A 17,712-nucleotide genomic window follows, 5' to 3' on the forward strand; every position below is an offset into this window, starting at 1 on the left:
ATTCTTAAACGATTGAAAATTAATACAAATCATTTGAAAATAATAATAATAACATTAATAATAATTATAGTAATATTTGCTGTAGGGACTTTGTAAATAAAACTCTCTAAAAATATATCTTTTTTTGTGGATGTATAAAAACTAGATATCCTTATTAGTTGAAAGCAGCGTTGCTGTACTTTTGTTGATGTCTATTCGTTGTCTCTTCAACATTTATTTCAAGCTGATTTTTTCGGATTACGCATACGTCATATGCACTCTATTAGTTAATATAAAATATTAAGAAACAAGATCACAAAACCATCCGTGTAAGCATTTAGGAACGGGGCCAGGTGTGTCAAATACGACTCTGCCCACTTCTTCAAAAGATGACGCGTCCAAAATCAAAAGTCCGACAGTTGTTTCCCTCTCTTGACCCCAGACAAGTGCACTCAACACGACGCCGTCATCTTCATTCTGAAAACATCAAAAATTGTTTTCCTACACTCAACTCTCAATTATACGGTGTAAAATTAAATGAAAACCGAAATTGGATCGATCTCGTGTATTCCACAATACGAGAATCAAATTAGCATAACATGATTAATTGTTATTACAACATTTTGCACTCAACATGTTTCGAAAGAAAATTTTATATCCATTGATTTTATTTCTTGTAAATTGATAATTCTGGCAAAACAATTTGAAAGGCACGCACCTTTTTATTAGGATCTTGAACGAAAATGGGTTCACTGGGGTATATTCCTTTTTCAGACCAAATTTTTTTGGTTTTGTTTTTAGTGTCTACTTTGATTATCTGAAATGAAGAGTTTTCAATGATTATTTTACTTTTTAACGTTCCATAGGATTGAATAAAAAATAACGTACAGTTCCAGGATTTTCTATATCAACGTCACTGGAAACTGCGTAAAAATATCTATATTCTTTGCCCAAGTGTAAACTATTGTTTATTCGAGGCGTTTCACATCCTAAGTCACAAAGCAACTCTGGTTTAACAAAAATTTCGCCATTTGGTAATTTGTAAGCAGCTGCTTTTTTGTTTAAAAAGTTTTCTTCTACTGAATTGTTGTCACCACCGTCATTACTGATCCCTTTTTCTTTTGTTAATTTTGACATATTCAATCGATCGTCAAATGTATCAGATTTTTGATATACATCATTGATTGTAATTAAATTAGTATCAGACGAAATTTGATCGTCAGGAGTTTTCAATGGTAAGATAAATCGAAGTGGTCTTCCTCGAAATAGATTTGAATAATCTGGATTCTTATGCATGTTCTGTTTCCAAAAAATATAATAATTATTTCAATTGTTACTTTATACTCATTATTTTTTCTAAAGGTTTTTCATTTTTCTACTCTGGATAGCGTCAAGAAACGCTAAAATTTGCAACAAGAGTCATTCAATTTTTGCAGCAAACTCTAGCAAATTTATGGTAATATTCTTACTTATTTTTTTATTAGTATAGTTTGAAGTTATATTAATTGATTTTTGAAGCAAGAGAACTGGATAGATTTCTTTATATATTAAAGAGATAAACATTTTTAACTATTCTTTGATGCCTGAGAAAATAAACAATTATGATTACAAAAAATATTCAAAATCTTAAAAAATATTTGCTATAATCTTTCAATATTTGAAGTCAACAGTTATTTTAGAATTTCATAGTAAGTAATAAAATTCTAGCATAATTAAACGAAAAGATGTACCTCCATGGCTTCAACGTACATACAATCTAACATTTTCGCATCTCTATAACAACATAAATCTAAAACAACGTATCCTCCATCTCTAGTTTCATATTGATTGATGACGTGCAAGTAAAAGAATCCTTCTGCAATAAACGTTCTCTCAATTTTTCCAGATTTTCGAGAAATAAGGTGAATGTGGGTCTGAAAAAATTTTTTTTAATGATTATACTGATTGTAAAGATCTCTTACATTAACGGTAGTAGGAAGTATATAAAACGTTTTTATAAAGAAAAAATCCATATTACATTTTCGTTTTCATGAAACTTCAGGCATCCACACATTGGCTCATTTTTTATTTGACAAGTAACCATTGATACAAGAGCTATAGCTAATGGCTGTTCGATGATTATGAAATAATTGTCTGTTATTCCAAATGAATGCATGTATGCGGGGTTCAAAACCCATCTGGAATGTACAGTCGATACAATTTTGGCTTCATCAAACATGGAAATTTTCCTTTTTTTTCTCTTTTCGTCTAAAAAACAAAGGTAGATTTAGTATAAGATTGAAAACTGTATAGGTATGTTGGTTCACTTATTTATTTCTCACCCGCGGTATAGTGAAATGGTGAAAATTCAACAATGCTGTATGCCGGTCCTTTTTTAGTTATACTCATACCCAAATTATATACTGTTCCATCACTCATAACGTGAGGGTGTGATGTATGACTTACTATACTTACGTAATTTGCAACATTGACCTATGTAAAGATAAATTTGATCAATATTATTATATCGGTTTCATTATAAACGCAGTATAAAAAGATTTTGATAACTCATGAGTAAAGTGTACAAAATGTAAAATTCAATACCTTATTTATAGTTTCTAATGATTTTGGATCTATACGATGAATTACAGGAGATTCTGTGAAAGTGTAATATTCATCACCAAATGGATAAACTGATATCATGGAATTGTCCGAAAGATTCTCAGCTGGGTGGAATGCTGCAGATACTCTAAAAATATAAAAATATAATGACGTAGGAGGACCGTTTATTTTATTTTGACGACACTTATTTCCACTACTGCTACCTTCCACTCATTCTCAAGGTCATAAGCAAAAAAATCGGCACATATTTCTGGTAAGAATGCTTAACATTTTACGGCTAGTTTTTGGTAAACAAAAAACTTGTCAAGAAGTTTCATTAAATTCAGCAGTGATTAGTGAATATACATTACATGATTTTGTATTGCTTGCTAACCAAGCTCCAAATATAATTAAAAATTTTACTGGCAGGAAAGTTCAGTTCGATTTTAGTTGCCGAGAAAGATTATCATCTGTCAAAAATATTCAAATGCAGTGAACCGTGAATGTGTTCATTGATCGTGCTTTGACTTGTACAATTACTTTTACTTTGCCCCTTGCAGATTTACAAATAAAGGCACTCGTCATCTTATGTTAAACGTTTAAAGTGGTATTATCATATTTATAGTGGTTGAATTTTTTGACCCAGATAAATTGTCATTTTCTGATAATTTAGAATGCTCTTTATTTTGGTATCATAATTGTAACAGAAAAATCTACAAAAACTTATACTTACAAAATAAACATATTAATGATAATTTTTTTTCCTTAGCCTATTTATAATTTGGAGTATTTTTGCTAAGGTTATTTAGTAAGTGTTTTTAGGTCCGGTTTATAAAGTGATATTTACGGCACGTAGCTAATATTTTTTTATGGTCCCATGGTAATTACTCAAATTCATAATCATCGTACTATAAATAAAATAAAAAGTTTATGAACTGATTTTAAATTATTTTAAAATTGATATTATTGATATTTATTTGAAGCTATTTAACAAAAGCTTATCACCTCCATATGTCAGTTCTTACAACTAAGCACCCTTTCTTCATAATACCGGATAGGCTGTATCGACATAGTTACATCTGCAAACTATTTGGTACATGCTTTTTATTAAACAAATATTAACTTACCGTTCAAATATACTTTGGCATGGATCAGGAGTGGCCCTTGTTCCGAATTCGGTGACTACGATCCTTTTCGCAGCCTGATTTTTTTTGAAAACATCAGTTTGGATAAATCGTCTTTGATATGTTACTTTTCCATTATTAATTTCAAACCTGAAAATGTTGTATGAATACTCTTTAAATTAAATTTAAAAATGTATTGATATATTACTGTATTGTTGCCTTGGGCTACGTTGGACTTAAGTCCTTAGCCTCAAATAATAAATATTAATAAATATTAAATATTAAATATTACAAATGTATTGCAACATTACAAACTTCCAAAAATCTGCATAAGCTATGTTACCATGAGTCTTTTTTGGTGATATTTATAAAATTATGACATTTTCTTTTATTTTTAATTTTATGAAAGCTTCAATATTTTTAAATCTTCAAAAAATAAACAATTCATTGTTCATTTTACCGTATTCAACATTAATGATAATGTTCGAAAATCTTTATTCAAATATTTGGCATAACTCAAATAATTTTTAAGGGAAGTAGGAAAATAATTGTATCAAACATACGAAATAGATGTTTGCTTTTATATAATGCCCATTTAAATTTTACCTGTGCAGTAGAGCAGAGCTATCAAAAAGATGATCAAATCTGTATTCCCCAACTTTAAGAGATCCAGGTCCATTTCTCAGAAGTGTACCTTTCAGCCAGTCGGGAATATACCCTGTAAGGGTACCTGACATCGGCTCCACAACTTCTTGCTCGCATGAACGCATCCAAATAGATGTGTCCACATTCGGATAATAATTAATAGAATCATCCTGCCCTGGCAAACCTTTAGTTTTATTTTCGGATGTCTTCTTGCATTCCTGAAAAAAATATTTCCTAATTATTTTAACTATTTAATGATTTCATTTTCCAATGTTGATAAACTCTAATATCATACAATCAATGGTCACACCAAAAGGGTTTTAAATAGTTTAAAACTTACTAAGTTATTTTGAATTTTTGGAAAAATTTGAAGTGAATTTTTTCGATCTAGATATTTCTTTATAACATTCCATTTGGATGTATTAATATTGTCAAGTGATTTTGATTTTCGATATGCGAACATATTAAATTAATAATTTAAAATTACACTTTAGTTGTAATTGCTCGTTAATGGCTCGATCAGCATGCCATCAAATCCAATAAAATCAATCAATCAATTAATCATTGAAATTAGGTGAAATTTATTATGTACACTACTGTTCCGAATAGTAAATATCCGACAACTGAATGAATCTTGACCTTAAAAGTTTGTTTGTAATCTTCTTAAAGCGGAAAAGGTTCCGGAGAAACCTTTTTGAAGTATACAAACACATGTCGATGTTTAGGGCTTCCTATCTGTGTCATACGAAATTCATACCATTTCATAGGCAACTTACATTCGAGCATATACTATTCAAATTGCGTCGCATATTTAGTTACGTATATGTTATTATTTTTCAAACAAATAAGAAAGAAAACCATTTGATAAGGCGTTTTTATAAGAAGACAAGTATATTTGCAATAGTTTTCATTGTGAATTTTGCTTAAAATATTTATTACACGCCGACGAACTATAATCTTATGTATGTACTTAGAAAACTTAACATCATCAATAGCTTTTTATTTCTTTGTTATTTATGCAACAATTTACTAAATTTTGAAAAATTATTAAAAATGTATTCAGCTTAAATTTACCTTAAAACGAATAAATTCTAGTATCATTGTTAAGGTAAGTTTTTAATTCAAAAGTTTTAAATAATACTGTTTAATATTTCGACAAATGATATAAACGTGTAGTGTTTGTGTTTTTTTAATTACTGTGTTCTTAATTACTATGTTTGCTGATCCACTAAGCTCTGTCAATGCTCTTGCACTTACTTAACATTTGCTAAAATTTCGTGATAATTAAGTAGGATTCTTCGGGGAGCTTGATTCGCACCTCAAATTGCATCTGAGGATATGGTAAAAACGCTCAGCATTATTAATGGCTCAATTGCCAAAAAATGGCCATTTAAAATAGATTGTATAAAATGACTCGTTTTTATCGATTTTTTGTTACTAATGTACTAAAAATATTAAGTGCATTTAAATAACTCGAAGATGACAATTTATCTGTTTCGAAAAATTTAGACCAGTTTTCATTCACTTTGCATACGATAATACTACTTTAAGCATCTACCACTAAATGGCGAGCACATTTATCAGCTATTCTTCAATTGGCAAAGTGGCTATGAAAAAATCTTCAAGAATTTCCAAGAGTCCTTTAAAAAATTATTTTTATCCTACCAGACAATTTTGTATGGTCGAATTCAATGTTCGGTGCAAGATTAATGTTGATTTTCGAAGTTAATGCCTGTAAAAATATTTCCACCGTAAAAACTGAACGAGCCTTAGGTATACCATTAGGTAATAGATGGTTTGACTATTAACTACATAAAATTTGTAAAAATGAAATATTTCATATAAATGAAAAAAATGATCAATTTCACACGAGATTTTTTTTCAGATTTTGAAGTAAAAATTACTAATTACTTCTTTTTAATGTTAATTATTTCCTATGAATTTTATTTATTTTTATCTTATTTATAAGTATAAGTTTTGTAACCAATATTCGTTTTCAGTGATAAAAAATAGTAATTTTTGGTCTTATTATCTTTGACATTTTTATGGAATTTTGTCTGCTGATTACTGTTTAGCTCTTAGTATGCTTTACAATTGTGTTTGTATGTTTCCTTATCAAATCAACAGCATTATGATTCGTATGCAAAAGATAAAATATTCATACTAAAATTGCATTAATCTCGAAACATTGAAGGCTTTAGATCCAATAAAAATGGTAAAACATACAAATAATTGAAGTTAACTTCACGCTTTAGCTAATCTTTTGCTAAACAAATGTATTACGACATTGTTTACGATGATCATAATAAATCATGTACATGTCGATGCACAATGATAAACAAAGTTGTAATGATTCAAATTCAACAATCCGAAAGTGTAACAGTCATCGTTTTGAACGGCATTTATAAAGACAGAGATAGAGAGCGATTGACTGCAAATTCAGAGAAAAAGAGAGCAAAAGAGAAGAGCGTGCGCGTGTTTAAAATGGTTAGTATGTCTTGTGCGATTCTGAATGCAAAAAAAATTGCAAATAATGCGCGTAGCACATGACTTGTCTCTGATAATGCAGACTCGTGACTGAGAGCCGATAAGGGCCGGAAAACATTTTAATCTAAGCGACCAGATGTCCGCGTGAAACAACTTCTGTCTACAAAGCACAGTAGTTTGAACCGCCAAGATGGCTAGTATTCGAAACTATCAGACCTTTCCGAGCTCGAGTACCACGGAATTAACCCGCAGTGGATCGTCTTCTGAGTGAGTTTGCACATGCTTGAAATTTTTCTTGTATACACCTTTTCTCGGTACTTCAGACATAACGCCTGCGAATCGTCAAGATATATTATAACAATCGACTTATCTCTCGATCTTAAACGTATACGAAATTAATCGATAAAAGTGACCAATGCAGTACCACAGCTGATGACGTTTAGTGTCAGTCGTAATGCTGATGATAATTGAAAGTGAGCAGCATTGGCTAGATAGTGCAATTGAGGTGCACATTGAGGCCGCAACTATTAACCCACCTGATAGTCTTATCTCAGATCAATTGATAAGCTCGTATGTGCGCGCGAAAATCAAACAATCTGGAAGTTTTTAGCTTTGATTACACCAAGTACAGAGCTACGTACTTAAACTTAAGATTTTCCATTATTATCAAAATTGTTCATAAAATTTCATCGATACAGTTTATAAAACTGTTAGATAATTTAACGGATTCAATCTTGCAAGCTTGTAGACATTATTATCGTTCTTTATCGATTAAAATTAAAATAAAACTTGAATAAAAATTACAAATAGTTGGTTTTCAACGAGTGTAGAAATTGTTTTTCAGCTAACGCTGACAGCTCAAACCAAATTTGAGTGCTCTACCGTCCAAACACCATAATTACTTTTTGTCTAGCAATAGCTTAAAATAAATTAATTAAAGTGGCAAGTCTATTTTAGCTTAGCGTAAGAAACAATAATATTAATGCAAAAATAAAAAATAGTTGCTATTCGCAAAAAGAAAGTCTCAATGTAGTATATGGAATAATTTATAATCGAGGTAATTTATCTTGTTCAAGACAAAAAAAAACTAATGTCAAAATTATAAAGTACTAAAAAGTTCAGAAAAAAGGTGCCCGATAAGAGATTAAAATTCTGTATCATTTTTACTTTTTTTCCATATTTTTTACATGATTATCTTCCAAGTTGAATTTTTAAGTCTCATAAATTTTTAGAGCAAGTGTTTCGAACAAAAATTTTTGTTCATGAGCAACAATAATTTTTTTAAGTAACTATTAATAGAACTATCTATTGATTTTATTAATCATTAAACAGATTAATAATATTGATATGCTGCTAATAACGGTACTACTTATGCTCCACTAATGTTCTGGTAATTGTATTGATGTTTAAAATAGACTGGCCACACATTAAAGTGTCTATATCTTAATTTTCCTTCAAGTCCATTTTATTTCTATAGCTCAAACGAAATCGATCGTTCGATAAAAAAAATTACAGCATTACCTTTTTTATATTCCTATGGCTTATTTGAAACTGTAAATGTCAGATTATAAAAGTACATTAGATTCGATATGAGAACTCGTGATGGATAATTATTTTTTACACTATTGATATCAAAAGAACTATTATCACTATTATTAGGAAAAGATTTGAAATTGACGATTTCTCTATAAAATTGAACTGATTAATCCATTAAAGTTATTATAATCATTCTTTTATAAGCAACTTTTATGATTATTAGTTTTGTCGAAAAAAGTAAGGAAGAGAGTAGAATAAATAAGTAAAAATTGAGATGGCTAGTTTTGAAAAATGAAATCTAATTTTGTAGTTTTCTTTTTAGATAGTAAACCAACTTGATCAGGTCTTACCCAGCGTTTAGATATTTTTTCATTATTTCAAATAAGTAATAATTTCAAATGTTATAATTTGATATTAAGAATGACAATATTTTGACTGTAATTAAAATTCGAAAGCACTGTATTCATACACATTAATAAAAGTTAAAATAAATTTGATAAAAATTATCATGGACAGTGGTAATTTGTTTTACTCGCACGATGCATAGACCAACGAAATGACACATTCGAAAATGATTTAAAATCAAATGATAATATAAAATATAGAGAATTTGTAGGGTGTTGAAAAAGAATGTCCAGTAAATACTTAATAATTACGGAAAGTTTATTATTAACTATAAAATAAAAAGGACTAAATGATTTATTATATTTGTATAGCTAAGTTGTTAAGAGAGAAAATAAAAATGAAAAGAGATATAATTGATAAGTTAATTGCATTTGGAGGCACTCGACGTAGCTAGGATTTTTTCGTGGCTCGCAAAAAACAAAGAAGTCTCTCGGACGGAAATAGACTATTTGTATTAGGCTCAAGTTGAATGCACAATTATAATTGTGGCATATATAAAGAATGAAATTGGCGATATAGATAATAAAGATGAAAAAGTGAGCGCTTAGGCCTGTGCAGCTCCGATGCACACATATAGAGCAGCAGAAAAGCTCGGGCTTTGCCAGCGCAGCAGAGAGCCAAGATCAGGCTGTGCACAAGAGCTCGAGAGACGCACGCCGCGTCGTCGACAATTTACATAGAGACGAGCAGACCGCTCGGCGCTATCGATATTTAATGTGGCCGAAGAGAGTATAGGCAGTATAGGCCGAAGTCGTGCAGTGCAGGCAGCAGTGCAGTATATATACGTACGAGACGAAAGCTCGCTCGCGCGCGCTCGAAAGCAGCAGCAGTACACTGCAGCGGGCTCGCGAGTCGACGTGCGCGCACAAGTGCACGCGGCAAGTGTCGTACACGCGGAACATGCGAAGCAATTATACAATGCCGTGTCGAGTCGGTCGCTGCTGCACGCGCTGGCCGACTGCTCGCCGTTGTTGCTCTCTATAACTGCATGTATCGCCATTATATCGTCATTGTCATTGTTGACTATTGTGTGTGTGTCGGTATGTTGTCGCGCGCGACTCGTTAATCAGCGTGCGCGCTGTTTTTTCGCGCTGCCTGTAGCGACGGTGTTCAGATCGTGCAGCAGCACCAAAAGCGCGCACACGTTACGCACGCACTTATACGACACGTCTAGTCGCGTTGCGCTCGCGACTCTTTTGTTTTTTGCCCGCCTTTGTAGCAGCAGCTGCAGCTGGCAAGCGCAAAAAGCTCCGATCGCTCGCGTATGCATATAGCTGTCGTGCGCGCTGCTGTCGTGACAGCGTTCAGAGCAAAGCACACTCGGCTGCCCGGACTACTACGGACTACTACGGACTACTACGGACTACTACCGACTACTGCTGCTGTGATTATCAACGATCGACTGCCGCGGCGTGATGATACGCGAAAACGTTATTCCGCCGCCGCCGATGCTGCCGTTGCTACCGATGCTGCTACCGCTGCTGCTGATCGAGACGTCGCTACCACCGACGACCACGACCACCATCCACTACATCCGACACGCTCCCTGCGCAACTGCCCACGCTAATAGACGATCCGAATAGCCGTTGCTGCTACCACCGCCGCCGCCGACGCCGCAGCAGCCACCGATTATCGCTATGGCTAAGGCCGAGTGAGTAAACCTCTTCTCTTGGCTCTCTCTCTCTCTCTCTCTCTCTCAGCTGCTACTATCGTCCCGCTTCATCAGTCATCATCGCCCTTCATCATCGCCCTTCATCTTTCGCTCGCTCTTGTTCACTTTTCTAGAGAGCTTTTCTCATTTTCGATCGCTCGTTCCGCTCATTTTTTCTCGAGTTGCGGCCATTCGAGAAAGAAAAAACCGACCGATACTAGATTTTTCGTGCGGAATCATCTCGAGGCGTTGGTATATAAATTGGCACCTTTCCCGCATACAACAAGTGTTTAAATAGCCGATCGTTCCGCCTTACCTTTTCAAATCGAAGCTAGTAAATTACATTTTGATTACCCAAGTTTAAATAGCATGAAATTCGCAGTTTTCTTACATAAATAATTCTTTTAGCATCGAAAATTGCTCACGTTGTTGTTGTTTTTTTACCAAGAGCTTTACTGCTTACTTTATACATAATGACCACGCTAATATCGACTAAAAAACAAGTCGGTCCATCAGAATTTTCTCAAAGAAATCGAGACATCGTGGCAAGTTTCTACTCAAGCTCGAAAATCGACTAGCCGTAGCTTTTGAGAACTCGCTCGATTTTAACGTAAAACAGCAGGAGCAAATAATGCATGGATACCCGCGTATCTGCGTATATGTTTTGTGTCCATGATTCACGACAATGCCGCAGTCGGCGTTTTTTTTTTCGTGATACACACAGGCGGTAATCGTTCGCAAAAGCCTGGTCAACTCTCGCCAACTATCTGTCCATATATTAAAAGTACGCTTGTTTGTGCAACAGTTTGTCGTCGCTCACTGTACGTGTCACTGGGTGCATTTTTACCCGATCTATATAAAGGCATGCTCTCCACGACGTGCGCAATAAACAATGACCGAGGCGCGTGCGATCCAGTCGATATTTTGCCTGGCTTTTTCCGATTTTCCGTACAAGTGCGGCTGCTGCTGCCGTGCGTGCGAATCGCTCCTCTCCCGAGTCTCGTGCCTCGCAAGCGCAACCAGCAAGAGAGAGAAACTTCCAACATTCTCGTGAACTTTTATTTATAGAAACTAAAAATGTCTTCTCTCTCTCTCTCTCTCTCTCTCGAGCTCTGTGAAGAAAGAGGTTGAAACGAAATTGAACGGAGAGATACATCGCGAGGTCGTGCGGAGCAAATGCAAAACTTTCCGCGAATCAACTTTTATTTCTCACAATAGAAAAGCTATATAGACGCGTGTGTACGTGCCTCTAGACGCTGAGGTCAATTTGATGCTTATGCTATCCGAGCAAAATTCATAAACGAATCTATGCATTTTATTTTTACTTTATGTAAGGTTGACGTAACTCGTTTAAGTTGCTATTGATCGCGGCAACGAAAATGCCGAAATGCATATTGGCTTTTGAACGTGGCTAAACAACGAAAACGGTTAAAAAAAAAAATTTCGTCATTTGGCAATATCTGTATCCTCTTGATAAATGTATGTGTCATGAAAACAAGACAAAACTAGACTTTTTTTAAAAATATGTAAACACGCACGCACACAAACAAGCGCGAGGGAACGATTAATTCAGACAGCAAACTCATCAAACCATAGGCAACGAGATAATTATCAATTTAACTTTAAAAAGTTTCAATTGAAAAAGCACTCGGGTTACGTCACTTTTGCGATCAAATAAAAGAGTGTTTCCTTTGCACGTTTTGTTAAATAGTGTGGATCATTGTGAGTATAGCAAAACGATCCCCGCGTTTGCAAAAGTCTGCAACAACGTGCGTGCTTTTTTCTTTTATACAAAAAAATGTACATGAGCAATACAAACTCGTGCTCGAGCGATAATTTATTACAGCTTTAAAAGAGAGAATAAATGCATATTCATGATGAAAACGGTGGCCTCACTGCTATTCATCATTACCTTCCAATATTTAATGTGTATCGTGCGCACTTACACACATGCTGTATTCGGCATCACCTGTACGTACATATAAACACCTACATTTAACCGCTATAATTAATTTTTATATACGCACAGACGTGTACTTGATGCGCTCGTGATGCAATGAGCCTATTAATATTATTTATCTGCGACGAGCTTCGGACTAGTGGCAATGATTGACGAATGATGAATGTTGAGTTCGGGTGGGTTGTACGTATTAAATAACTTGTTCCGATACCGAGCCAAATAATACGCAACGATCGCTTATGTACGAATTATAAATGCAAGTAACGTGAGATAATCAAAAAAAAAATATGTATATTCAAAACTGTAAGATTACATTAATGGAGAAACAGGTCTCTAATCACGCACACAGTGATAGTGTTTACCAAAAACTTCCTAAACCGATTTGGTCATTTGCTGTCAAAATCAGCCTCCCTCTTTGACGATGGTTTTTCACTAAATTGACACGACATTTTTATGAGAATTTCATCGATGACTGATCTTCTCCAAGTATTACAATTTCAGAGTTCAATTTCTTTAATCTAAGAAAAATTATCCTAATGGGTTTACAAATTTTTCATTGTACATTATAAACTTTTGAAAGGAACAAAGCAAGGATTTTTTTCAGGTATCGATAACACGCGCGCCTGTCTGATAAATTTTAAAGAAATTTATCAGTTTTCTTTGGCTATTTTCCAAAAATGTTTCATTAGTTCGTTATTGATGTTGACCTTTAAAAAAAAAATTACATAAGAAGCATCACAGCTTCGGATACAAAGAGAGAACTATATTCGTACGAAAAACGTAAATATTTTGACTGGAATTTTTGCATGTCGACGGAACGTGCGAAAAAAATGATAGTTAAATAGCTTTGGAGCATTGAAATCATTGCTTTCAAAGAAACGGACTTTTACGATCGTTAACAAAGCTACAAAAATTGAAATGAGCTCGGGGCTCAATTCAATCGTAAACAAGTTCATTCTGATCCATTCCAACTAATTGCGTTGCAGTGCGTTGAAACATTTTGCGTGAAATATCATCTTCAATGAAGGTGATGTATCATAATATGCCTGTATCTTGATATGAAAAAAAACCGACAATTAACACGTCAATTAAACAAACTAGACACTTGATACTTCATCAAACAATAACAATTGTCGTAGGTTGTGGAGAGCCTTAATGAACTTACTGATAGGCCCGAACCATTTCGAAGAAATTCTGCATAATAACCTAACCAAATAAAATTGGACAGATCGCGAAGTTAATGTATCGTACGATCAAAGCGGAGAGCAACGTCGATGCGGCTTCGCATATTAACATAGAAATCAAAGAAGCACATGCTCGCTACTGTATTGCAACTCACCGGAAACACAGATGAAATTCGTCTGTTAATGATGAATCGTCTAATTTTAATCCGACGAGTGGCAAACGGTACGCACTGAAAGCGGTTGACAGCCGCGAGTACGACGGCCATGACTACCATGCAACGCACTCGATGCTACAGCATATTAGCAGCGGCGGCAGCTTCGTTCGTCGTCGTTCTCGGACATTGTACTCGAAGTATACACTTCGCACATATACACACGCATACATATGTCGGTGCAGTGTGCGTGAGAGCCGTGTGTCGAGCTGTAAAAAAGTATAAAGAGAGAAAAACGAGCGCACGTGGGAAGCCTGCCGCTTACGCGCCGACAGTATCGCGCTTTAAATCGTACGCTCGAATGCCCGTAATGTGCAGCTGAACGCTGGTAGCGCGTGTGCACGTGCGTCACGCATGATGCACGATAGCTCGAGACAGCTAAACGCAAGTTCACGGACTGTTTGGGTCTTTTGCACGCCGGAAAACACATTTTCCTTGCGGAGCTATTGTGTAGTTGACGCGATCTTGTAGAGTCTCGAGGAATTCCTTTGAACCGATCAGCAGTAAAAACCATTTTACCTGGAGAAATTTCATGATTTTTCTTTTTATAATTATCTATGAAATCGTGGGCAACAAAGTTTTTTATGCTTTCCTTTGTAATACAATAAACGCAACGAGATAATATCGTTATCGCGCTTTGTATCTATTTCAAGAGTTATACGGTAGATATATAGGCAGATCGTGCTCGAGTTATAAATTCGTCGCCGACGATCCGTTTTAATTCGAACTAATTTAGCGATTACAGGCGCAAATTATACAGGCCAAGGAAAGATGCAAACAAAAATAGACTACAAATATCGCGTGTGATATACGATATATTTTATAAATCCCGCATTTGATGCCGATCGCTCTAATTGCTTTGCTGCCTTGTAAATCGAAACTCCAAAAACGATACAAGTCGTGGCGCTGAAACGAGTGCAGCAAAAAAAAATATATAATAAACTAAGCACTCGTGAGTTACGAGTTTATCGAAAAATATATCATCGATCTCGAACCAATTCGCCCAAAGTACATATACAACGATCGGAATCGCTGCTCGAATTGACTTCTCGATTTAGAGTAAGTGCGGCTTCTTGCGAGCCAACAGCACGATATGCTCGGTAATGTTACGCGCGGATCGTTTTCTATGCATATCCATCGAATGCTTGCAGCCTGATCCGATCGCGTTTGCCGCAAAGAGAGAAAATTTTACATCGACCGAATAAATTGGAGGCAGAGCGACATTGAAAACACAATTTGCTTTCGGTTTTTTTCGCGACTATGAACGCGCGACGATCCTTATGTAACTATATATTGCATACACAATAAATCATCGATGAAAAACTGCAACTCGCAGCTTTATTGAAAATAACATCGTGCCTTTTATATACATATCCAAAGTCGTTATCGTTAATAGATATTTTAAGAAACGGCATGTAGTACGTTGTACACTGTGTGTAACTGTAGTGTACACGAGCTTGCAATGTATTCAAATATTTACAAATGATATGCTTCGAAATGCGGATCGCGCGCGCTGCATCGTGTGTTTGAGCATGAAAACACTCACAGAAACCCACACACGTGACTCCTAACATATTTACATTTTCCCAGATGTTACAACTATGCATAACTTATAATCGTATTGACGAGTTTACCTATAACGATAATTTTTGTATTGTATAAATAGTATTATTCATGAAAATTGACTTCAACTTTTTGTTTAAAAAAAAATGTTTTCTTGATTATTTTTTTTAGTAAAAGTACCGTCTCTCTTGACGATGCCGAGAAGGCTGGCCTATTCGATCAAAACTGCAATGCAACTATACAACCCATTACCAATGGTATCCACAAAAATCTTTCGACTGAAAACAAGCACAAAAAAGGCAGCCCCAATCGACAAATTTTGGCTGCTCTGGTTGCCCAGCTAGGGACCATCAATACTGGCTTGGTTTTTGGTTTTTCAGCCATAGCTTTACCACAAATGAAAAATCTCAATAGTACTTCCACAATCCACGTCAATCAGTACGAAGGATCTTGGATAGGTATAAACTCAAATTTTTAAGTACTTAAGTTCATCATAAATGTGATAAAGTATAACTAACGATACATTGAATCTTTTTGCAGCTAGTATGTCAGCTGTTGGTACCCCAATTGGATGTCTTTTTTCTGGTTACCTCATGGATATACTTGGTCGAAAACTATCTCTTATAGTTACTCAAGTTCCAGCGCTATTGGGTTGGCTTTTGATATTTTGTGCATCAGATGTGCGCATGGTGTATGCTGGAAGATTCTTTACCGGCTTAGGCTCAGGAATGGTTGGAGCACCATCCAGAGTTTACACCAGTGAAGTTACACAGCCTCATTTACGTGGTACATTGACTGCTTTGGGTAGTGTTGGAGTGTCCACAGGAGTATTTATAGCTTACACTTTAGGGGCTATACTCTCATGGGATGTGTGTGCTGGTATCATGGCCATACTACCTGCAATAGCCTTACTACTCATGTTCTTATTTCCTGAAACACCATCTTACCTTATGTCTGTAAACAAACCGGTGGAAGCCAGAGAATCATTGCATAAATTTAGAAGTATTTCTTACGATTTAAATGAAGAAATAGATACATTAGCTAATTTCAATAATAAGAACAATATCAAAAGGCTCACTGGTTTCAAGGAAATCTTTACTGCATTGATAAAACCTAATGCACTGAAACCTTTTATATTATTAAATCTTTATTTTGTCATTTATCAATGGACAGGAACAAATCCTATGACATTTAATGCTGTTGAAATTGTAGCAATGTGTGGTATTCAATTGAATGAAAGGTGGGTTGCGGTATTATTAGGATTAATACGTTTGGCAGTTACTATAGCATCATGTATAGCTTGCAAAAAGTATGGCAGACGACCAATGACTTTCATTTCATCTATTGGATGTGGAGTCACAATGTTAGGTCTTGGGTCGTATTTGAGCATGAAAAACCATTTGATTGGCTATGAATGGATTTCATTGATTTGTATAATTGGTTACACAATTACTTGTACAATGGGCTTTTTAGTAGTTCCCTGGATAATGATAGGAGAAATATATCCAGTACAAATTCGTGGTGTAATTGGTGGTTTAACAACTATGATTAATCATATAGCTGTATTTTCAACAGTTAAAACATATCCACTATTACTAGATTCTCTAAGTAACTATGGAACATTTTTCCTTTATGGTGCTGTCTCAATCATAGGTACCGTTTACTTTTACATTTACTTACCAGAGACCAAACATAAATCTCTCCAAGAAATTGAAGATTATTTTTCAGGTCGAAATGATAGCTTGAAAACTGGTAGTTTACTGGCAAGAAAAACTAAAGTTTTAGAAGCAACAAAAGGACAAGTTCTTCCAATGTGATAGTAGCTTTAATAAATAACTTTGTACTTTTTTAAAGGCAAAAGCTAGAGGAGTAGTTGCAACTGCACGGATTGCAATCAAAGACATTTTTGAGTGAAGCATGCATTAGAATAATAAATAGCAGAATATATAAATAATGATAAATTTCCAAATCTTTTAACTGTAAATAAGTAACAGAGATCTCTATTGATTTGGTTTTATGGAAAGGTTTTGAGTATAATTCAGTTATTCATCATTGAGCCACATATTTGTTTTGATAGAGATGAAAATTTAGTATATATTTTAGTAATCTAATATAATCTGTGTTTTCATCTGATTATATAAATAGTATTATTTTTTTACTTGCACAATATAATATATAATGCTGATAAGTGACTTAAAAAGTACTCAAGAAGAAACTGTTATGAATCTGTATTCAATAATTTATATGATTACTTTAATAATACCAATCTTAATTAATAAGCAATTTAAGTTATGTACTGTATCAGATATTTTTGTACTAAATAAACCATTAATATAAATGAGTAATATCTTTTAATTTGATTTAAAAATAAAAGTGCTAAAAAAAC

General features: G+C 34.4%; 2 protein-coding genes across 5 annotated transcripts; one reads left to right on the plus strand and one right to left on the minus strand.

The window, feature by feature from the left end:
* Positions 1-90: 90 nt before the first annotated feature.
* LOC106651100 (carotenoid isomerooxygenase) lies at positions 91-13,885 on the minus strand. Of its 3 annotated transcripts, none has more exons than XM_023461760.1 (10): positions 13,707-13,885; positions 4,290-4,546; positions 3,687-3,833; positions 2,563-2,707; positions 2,301-2,451; positions 1,997-2,226; positions 1,710-1,892; positions 868-1,278; positions 698-796; positions 91-456 (listed from the first exon to the last, which is right to left on the minus strand). In XM_023461760.1, exons 1-10 carry the CDS (start codon positions 13,824-13,826, stop codon positions 280-282), a joined length of 1,920 nt encoding a protein of 639 aa, XP_023317528.1. In that variant the 5' UTR covers positions 13,827-13,885; the 3' UTR covers positions 91-279. The 3 variants fall into 3 exon arrangements, with proteins under 3 accessions (XP_023317528.1, XP_014224941.1, XP_014224940.1); XM_014369455.2 differs by lacking the exon at positions 13,707-13,885 and adding an exon at positions 8,337-9,724; XM_014369454.2 differs by lacking the exon at positions 13,707-13,885 and adding an exon at positions 4,669-4,928.
* Positions 6,337-17,667, plus strand: LOC106651101 (facilitated trehalose transporter Tret1-like). 2 transcript variants are annotated; one of them, XM_014369457.2, is made up of 3 exons: positions 6,337-7,082; positions 15,498-15,784; positions 15,867-17,667. In XM_014369457.2, the coding sequence occupies exons 1-3, from the start codon at positions 7,006-7,008 to the stop codon at positions 17,141-17,143; spliced, it is 1,641 nt and encodes a 546-aa protein (XP_014224943.1). In that variant the 5' UTR covers positions 6,337-7,005; the 3' UTR covers positions 17,144-17,667. The 2 variants fall into 2 exon arrangements, with proteins under 2 accessions (XP_014224943.1, XP_014224944.1); XM_014369458.2 differs by lacking the exon at positions 6,337-7,082 and adding an exon at positions 9,857-10,407.
* Positions 17,668-17,712: the final 45 nt, after the last annotated feature.

The sequence above is a fragment of the Trichogramma pretiosum genome, unplaced genomic scaffold, assembly GCF_000599845.2.
Source record: "Trichogramma pretiosum strain Unisexual culture from Peru unplaced genomic scaffold, Tpre_2.0 scaffold65, whole genome shotgun sequence".
NCBI lineage: Eukaryota > Metazoa > Arthropoda > Insecta > Hymenoptera > Trichogrammatidae > Trichogramma > Trichogramma pretiosum.